This window comes from Nylanderia fulva, unplaced genomic scaffold, assembly GCF_048542155.1.
Source record: "Nylanderia fulva isolate GAGA-0341 unplaced genomic scaffold, ASM4854215v1 Scaffold537, whole genome shotgun sequence".
Taxonomy (NCBI): Eukaryota; Metazoa; Arthropoda; class Insecta; order Hymenoptera; family Formicidae; genus Nylanderia; species Nylanderia fulva.
In genome coordinates this window covers 4,999-14,018 of record NW_028190629.1, presented here as the reverse complement: position 1 = coordinate 14,018, position 9,020 = coordinate 4,999, and the positions used below count along the sequence as shown (strand labels likewise).

Here is a 9,020-nt window from a genome sequence, read left to right as displayed (position 1 = left end):
CCAGGATTTTCAGGACATAAAAAAAAATCAAGGACAATTCCAGGATTTTAAGGATTTCCAAGACCACTCGACACCCTGAAGATAAATTCTATGCAATCTATAAAACAAAAAGAGAGAGACAGAGAGAGAGAGAGAGAGAGAGAGAGAGAGAGAAGCGCGAGAGGACGTCTAAAAGAATATAGAAGCGGTCGACAGTACAAATTGGAAAGGAACAGAGGAAATAAAATAATAACTATAAATATTTTATAATTATATATTTTATATAAAATAGAATTTATATAATTCACAATTGTGTTTTTTGCTTTATGTTAAATTACATTGCATGACTTTTTTTCCACTAGGGTAAAGGTACCGATTCATCTCATAATTAAAACGTAATTATCAATTACACATCAAACTAATCATCATTTAAAAAACAATGCCCTGAATATTTACTTTTGTTAGCAGTATAAAGTTATAAATACAGATATAATGATATATGTAGTACACATATACACACATATATAAAATATATAATATATATTATTCTCTAAAAGCATGTTAGTTGAATCTCGTCCCTTTCTAAAAAAAGGGATATATTATCGATATTCGACTAATATGCCTTTTTTAGAAAGGGACGAGATTCAACTAACATGCTTTTAGAGAATAATATATATTATATATTTTATATATAAGTGTGTATATGTGTACTACATATATATTTATATCTGTATTTATAACTTTATACTGCTAACAAAAGTAAATATTCAGGGCATTGTTTTTCAAATGATGATTAGTTTGATGTGTAATTGATAATTACGTTTTAATTATGAGATCGGTACCTTTACCCTACTTATAGTATATCCCGGGCGTATATCCCGGTGCAGGTACGTATCCTGCAGGCCCGGGCATATATCCCGGTGCAGGTACGTACCCTGCAGCACCAGGCACATAACCTGACGCGGGAGCGTACCCTACTGCGCCAGGCACATATCCCGGTGCCGGCATGTATCCTGCGGCACCGGGCACATATCCTGGCGCGGGAGCGTATCCTCCTACGCCGGTTATATATCCTGGTGCAGGAATATAATAACCTCCGGGTGGCCCGGGCATATATTTTTGTGCAGGTCCGGGTCTTCGGTTGAATTTTCGCCGCTCTTTATTTACGGCCCGTCGTATGGCCTCATTTATGCGCTGAAAAAGAAATAATTGTATATATTTTACATACACTTATATATACTCTCTCTCTCTCTCTCTCTGTTTTATATACTGTATACACTTTATCTTTTCCATTTACAGTGAGAATAATTTTTATACCAATTTACAGCTATATATGAACAAATAATAAAATTCATTTGAATTAATTCATATAAAATATATGTAAAATCATTACTTCAACGAATTACTTCGACGTATAATATGTAATAATGAGACTTACAGTTTTTTTATAATAAATGAATATACTTATTAGCTATAAAAATCATGCGTGAATTATTGTATTGTGCAAATATTATAAAATTGTATGCCATTATATATATCATGTTTGATCATATAAATAATACATTAAATTTTTATTATTTATATTATCAAACATAATATATATAATGGCATACAATTTTATAATATTTGCACAATATAATAACTCACATGATTTTTATAGCTAATAAGTATATACATTTATCATAAAAAAAACTGTCTCATTATTACGTATCATTCGTCGAAGTAATTCGTTGAAGTAGATTTTACTGACATATATTTTATATGAATTGGTTCAAATAAATTTTATTATCTGTTCATATAGAGCTGTAAATTGGTATAAAAATTATTCTTACTGGAAAAGATAAATTGTATACAGTATATAAAACAGAAAGAGAGAGAGTTTTATAATATTTTGTTATATTTGTTAGAGAAAGGGAGGGAGACACACGAAATAGAAGTAAAAAGTATGAGACCTTCGTAAAATTTGTATCTTTGCCTATAAGAAAAAGATTGAAGTTGAAACTGTGCATATTTATTAGTCTTGCATTGTATAAATTTTTTAACTTAAAAATCGACAATTATCTTCTAAAAAAAATTACAATTATTTTCTATAAAAATGGAAAATTTTTGTAAATTTTATTTTCAAAAATTGTAATTTTTTTTAGAAGATAATTGTCGATTTTTAAGTTGAAAAATTTATACATAGCAAGACTAATAAATATGCACAGTTTCAACTTCAATCTTTTTCTTATAAGCAAAGATACAAATTTTACGAAGGTCTCATACTTTTTACCTCTATTTCGTGTGTCTCCCTCCCTTTCTCTAACAAATATAACAAAATATTATAAAACTAACCTTTTTCATATTTTTTCCCGGTGCCGGAGTCGTCGTCGGCATCGCCGTCGATGCCGGGGTCGGCGGCGGCATCGCCGTCGGAGTCGACGTCGGCGTCGTCATTATCGTTGCCGGGGTCGGCGGCGGCATCGCCGTCGGCATCATCATCGTTGCCGGAGTCGACGTCGGCATCATCATCATCATCGTTGCCGGGGTCGGCGGCGGCATCATCATCATCGTTGCCGGGGTCGACGGCGGCATCGCCGTCGGCATCATCTTCGCCGTCGGTGTCGACATCGGCGTCGTCATCATCGTTGCGAAGGTCGGCGGCGGCATCGCCGTCGGAGTCGACGTCGGCGTCGTCATCATCGTTGCGGGGGTCGGCGGCGGCATCGCCGTCGGAGTCGACGTCGGCGTCGTCATCATCGTTGCGGGGGTCGGCGGCGGCATCGCCGTCGGCATCATCTTCGCCGTCGGTGTCGACGTCGGCGTCGTCATCATCGTTGCGAGGGTCGGCGGCGGCATCATCATCGCCGTCGGTGTCGACGTCGGCATCATCATCATCATCGTTGCCGGGGTCGGCGGCGGCATCATCATCGCCGTCGGTGTCGACGTCGGCGACGTCATCATCGTTGCGGGGGTCGGCGGCGGCGGCATCGCCGTCGGCATCATCATCGCCGTCGGTGTCGACGTCGGCGTCGTCATCATCGTTGCGAGGGTTGGCGGCGGCATCATTGTTGCGAGGGTCGGCGGCGGCATCATCATCGCCGTCGGTGTCGACGTCGGCGTCGTCATCATCGTTGCGGGGATCGGCGGCGGCATCGCCGTCGTTGCCGGCATCATCATTGTTGCCGGGGTCGGCGTCGGCGTCGTCTTCGACGTCGGTGTCGGTGTCGGTGTCGGCGTCGTCCTCGGCGTCGGCGTCATCCTCGGCGTCGACGTCGTCCTCGGCGTCGACGTCGTCCTCGGCGTCAGCGTCGGTGTCAGCGTCGTCCTCGGCGTCGTCTTAGCAATACTGCCTTCGCTTTGTGCTGCAAGAAAAGATATATTTATATATTACCGAATTGTATATATATATATATATATATATATATATATAGACCTATAATTTATAAAATGTAATAATTTACTTACGTCTCCCGGCGGCATCTTATTTTCCGAGCGATGGGCAATGAGCTGGCGACGGACGACGGGCGACGGGCGACGGCTAACAAATGATCACTGATTTCTTTCGTCTCTTCTTTTGGCTCACATACGCCGTAGTGGTGGGGGTATGGGGAAATTCGCGGCGTGACTGGCACGTGACACAAAAAATGTTTTCAAGCGAGCGCAAGAATTTCGAGCATGTTTTTTTCAGGACGTGCTCTATAGAAATAAATAAATAAATAAATAAATATGTATTTATATATATATATATATTGCATATATAAATACATATTTACTTAAGAGTTTAACTAGGCTCTGTAATATAAATATAAATTTAACATATATAAGATAGGCAATAAGAGCCAAATCGCGGATGACAGTGCGTTATTCTAAACGAAACTAAATTTTTTCGTTAGAATTAAATACCTGTGCACAAGGCACCAAATTTTACTTGGACACGGCCAAGATATAAAATTGGAATAATCTCTACAAGAGATTTTTAATTCCATGTATCCCCTATTCCCCCTAAAGAAATAAATGTGAGAGAAAAATATAGATCCGAAAGTCGCAGAATCGGGAATCGAAAATTAAAATTTGGTGCCTTGTGCACAGGTATTTAATTCTAACGAAAAAAATTTAGTTTCGTTTAGAATAACGCACTGTCATCCGCGATTTGGCTCTTATTGCCTATCTTATATATGTTAAATTTATATTTATATTACAGAGCCTAGTTAAACTCTTAATTTATACACGCTGGCTTAAAGGCGTTTATTTACCAACATCAATATATATAACAGAGAAAAGTATAGAATCGAAAGGATCTGAATAGCTCAGTTGGAAGAGCAGTCGCCCGGCAAGCGAAAGGTCTCGGGTTCGATTCCCGATTCTGCGACTTTCGGATCTATATTTTTCTCACACATTTATTTCTTTAGGGGGAATAGGGGATACATGGAATTAAAAATCTCTTGTAGAGATTATTCCAATTTTATATCTTGGCCGTGTCCAAGTAAAATTTGGTGCCTTGTGCACAGGTATTTAATTCTAACGAAAAAATTTAGTTTCGTTTAGAATAACGCACTGTCATCCGCGATTTGGCTCTTATTGCCTATCTTATATATGTTAAATTTATATTCATATTTACTTATTTATTCATTTATATATATATATATATATATATATATATATATATGTGTGTGTGTGTGTGTGTGTGTGTGTGTGTGTGTGTGTAAACTAATTTATTTTTAATATAATAAAATCACGTGCGTGTCATAAAGAAATATATAATTGTTCGTTTGCATTGAATGCCACTATTTTCGAAAAAGTAAAAAAAGAAAGCTCTCTCTCTCTCTCTCTCTTTCTCTCGATACTTTATGCTTAGTATTCTATCAATCAGTGATCAATGCAATCAATCAATATATCGTTTTACGGCAACAGCCAGTTGCTTGTTCATTCACTCATTCATTCTTTTAAAATATGTTCATTTTTAAACATAATTATATAAATTATTATATAGAAATTATAGGGATTTATATATAATCATGTCAAATTATATATAAAACAAATATTTATATAAATATTTGCTTTATATATAATTATGATGTATATGAAGTGAATTATGATGTATATGATGTATATAATATATATGAAGAAATATTTATTATATATATATATATACAGGGTGAGCCATTTGAATCTATCACCCCAAATATTTCCGTTCCCTTGCATTTTACAAGAAAATGTTTCAGATAAAAGTTATATGGTTTCGAGGGGGACATAAGATGGTGTCAATAAGTTGACCTCGAATAGTTGCTTAAAGGTCACATGAAGGTCACCTTCAATATGTTAAATGGAACTGCCTATTTTTTATTGCATATTCTTGTAGCTTATCTCGAGACGTTTCCAAAACACTATAAACAAATGTATTTTCGTTAAGTATTTTTCGAGTTGTGAGGCTTGAAAGCTACTGTGTTCTGTAACGTTCTGTTCGTTAAGTAGTTTCCGAGTTGTCAGTCATCTGAATAGTCAGAACATCTGAAGGTCATCAGATATGTGGCTGTTTTAAGAATTTCAAGATGGCGGACAAAAGTTTTAGTCAACCGATTTTCACCAAATTAAGTTTACGAGGGGTTTTTGGGGTTGCTGATCACGAATCTGAAGTCAGATTTACAAAATTCAAAATGGTGGTTCCAAGATGGCAAACAATTTTAATTGGATGGTGCGCCAGCACCAAATTTAATTGCGGCTAAAACTTTCGTCCGCCATCTTGGAACCGCCATCTTGGAACCGCTATTTTGAATTTTGCAAATCTGATCTCGAATTCGTGAGCAGCGACCCTAACGATGCGCGACTAGTTCATGTAGCTCTTCCGCTAGGTTGCTATGACCATGACTACATATCATCCTGCAATCAAAAAGCAGACGTGAATGCTTAAATAGCAACGATATCTCCGCTTATTTGTATCTATTGAGAAATCAATACTTTTAGAACTCAAATAATTACCTATCTTTAATATGGCAGCCTACCCACCAAACGAAATCGTGGACATGATTAAAATATTGGGGGAATGTAGAAATAATTTTTCGAGAGCTGAACGTCTGTATGCTCAACGTTATCCTGATAGACGGCATCCAACTAGGGTAACCATTAAAACCCTTACGCAGAGAGCAAGTGATGGGTCTATGGTTCGCCGATCACGACATCATGAATATGATGTTAATGATAATCGTGTTATAACCATTTTAGCGAAAATTTATCGCGATCGTCATATTAGCACTCGTCAAATCGAAAGAGAAATTGGCATACCTCAGCGAACAGTTGCGAGAATATTAAAGGCGAGAAAATTTCATGCATATCACATTACGTTGACACAACGTTTGAATTTTAATGATTATTTACTTCGTGTAAATTTTTGTGAATGGGCTCTGCAAATGATCCAACAAGATGAAAATTTTTTCCGGTACGTACTCTTTTCGGATGAGGCAACTTTCAGTAGCAATGGAACTTTAAATAGACATAATTGTCACTACTGGTCCGATGAAAATCCCCATTGGTTTCGTTCAATTAATTTTCAAAATCGTTGGTCTTTAATGGTCTGGTGTAGCATCGTAAATGGCTATTTAATAGGTCCTTATTTTTTTGAAGAAAACGTTAACGGACAAAACTTTTTGCAGTTTCTTCGAGACGATTTACCGGTACTATTGGAAGATGTTGATTTATTCACCAGAGAACGGATGTGGCTTCAATTGGATGGTGCGCCAGCACATTATTCAAATATTGTAAGAAATTATTTGAATAACCGATACAATGGTAGGTGGATTGGGAGATTGGGCGCAGTCGCGTGGCCTCCTCGTTCGCCAGATCTAACTTCTCCCGATTTTTTCTTGTGGGGAATGCTGAAAAATATTGTCTATAGCGAAAAACCAACAACCAAGGAGAATATGAAGGAACGTATTCGGACTGCTTGTGCCGCAATATCTCAAGAAATTCTTTTGAGAACAGAGAACACCATCCAATTGAAATTGTTTGCCATCTTGGAACCACCATTTTGAATTTTGTAAATCTGACTTCAGATTCGTGATCAGCAACCCCAAAAACCCTCGTAAACTTAATTTGGTGAAAATCGGTTGACTAAAACTTTTGTCCGCCATCTTAAAATTTTTAAAACAGCCACATATCTGATGACCTTCAGATGTTCTGACTATTCAGATGACTCACAACTCGGAAACTACTTAACGAACAGAACGTTACAGAACACTGTAGCTTTCAAGCCTCACAACTCGAAAAATACTTAACGAAAATACATTTGTTTATAGTGTTTTGGAAACGTCTCGAGATAAGCTACAAGAATATGCAATAAAAAATAGGCAGTTCCATTTAACATATTGAAGGTGACCTTCATGTGACCTTTAAGCAACTATTCGAGGTCAACTTATTGACACCATCTTATGTCCCCCTCAAAACCATATAACTTTTATCTGAAACATTTTCTTGTAAAATGCAAGGGAACGAAAATATTTGGGGTGATAGATTCAAATGGCTCACCCTGTATATATATATATATATATATATAAATTTATACAATTATATATAAAAAGCACTTTTATCTAATTATGTATGGACATATTTCATATATAATTTTGCGATTCTATGTATACTTTTATATATTTCTATATATAATTTTATATTGTTATGTATAAAAAATTTTTCTCCGGGAGATTTTACTTTTACTCATATTTTCCTTTTCTTTCCTCATTCTTGTCTGTCTTTACATGCATGTTATTGTGTTGTATGTGCATAATATATAATTTGCATTTGTATGTTTGTTGAGAAGATTAGAATAAATCATTTTATAAATGCAGCTTTTTTAAATTAAATTTTTAAAATACAATTTTTATGAAAATCAATTTAAACAAAATTTAGATTTCACAAATATTTTAGTTTATACGAATATATTCTTTTAGATGTTTTATATATTCTCTTACTATTTATTATGTGTTCAATAAAAACAATTTTATTATAAAAACAATAAATAAAGATAAAATAATGCAAAACAGCCTAATTATAAAATTAAAAATATTTTGAAAAATATTTGATACATATTGATATTTTATTAAATATTTGAAGATATATAATTTATTAATTTCCAGAAAAAATTTATTTCAGATATTTAAAAAAAGCTGCATTTATAGTATAGAAACATAAAGTAATATCCTATCTTCTCAACAAACATACAAATGCAAATTATATATGATGCACATACATCATAATAACATGCATGTAAAGACAGACAAGAATGATGAAAAAAATAGAAAATATGAGTCAATGTAAAATCTCCCGGAAAAAAGATTTGTATATATAACAATATAAAATTATATAGAAATGTATAAAATTATACATATAATCGCAAAATGATATATGAAATATATCCATACATAATTACATACAAGTGCTTTTTATATATATTTATATAAATTTATATATATATATATATATATGTGTGTTTCATGTATAATTTGACATGATTATGTATGAATATAATTTCTATATAAATTTATATAATTATGTTAGAAATGGGCATATTTTAAAAGAATGAATGAGTGAATGAACAAGCAACTGGCTGTTGCCGTCAAACGATATATTGATTGATTGCATTGATCACTGATTGATAGAATACTAAGCATAAAGTATTGAGAGAGAGAGAGAGAGAGAGAGCGAGCTTTTTTTACTTTCCCGAAAATAGAGACATTCAATGCAAACGGTGAATTGTATATCTCTTTACGACACGTACAGCCGGAGAAAAATTTTTTATATATAATTATATAAAATAATTGTATAATTATACATATAATTTTGCGATTATATGTATAAAATTATACAATTATTTTTTAATATAATTATATATAAAAAATTTTTTCCCGGGTTGTATGTGTCGTAAGGAAATATATGTATAATTGATCGTTTGCATTGAATGTCACTATTTTCTGAAAAGTAAAAAAAGAGAGCTCTCTCTCTTTCTCTCTCTCTCTCTCTCTCTCTTTCTTGATCCTTTATGCTTATTGTTAGTATTCTATCAATTAGTAATC

At 34.6% G+C, this 9,020-nt stretch overlaps 1 protein-coding gene across 1 annotated transcript; it reads right to left on the bottom strand.

The window, feature by feature from the left end:
• Nucleotides 1-762: 762 nt before the first annotated feature.
• LOC114945824 (uncharacterized) lies at nt 763-3,493 on the bottom strand. The gene is made up of 3 exons (XM_085487336.1): nt 3,427-3,493; nt 2,314-3,323; nt 763-1,173 (listed from the first exon to the last, which is right to left on the bottom strand). Exons 2-3 carry the CDS (start codon nt 3,217-3,219, stop codon nt 829-831), a joined length of 1,251 nt encoding a protein of 416 aa, XP_085343462.1. The 5' UTR covers nt 3,220-3,323; nt 3,427-3,493; the 3' UTR covers nt 763-828.
• Nucleotides 3,494-9,020: the final 5,527 nt, after the last annotated feature.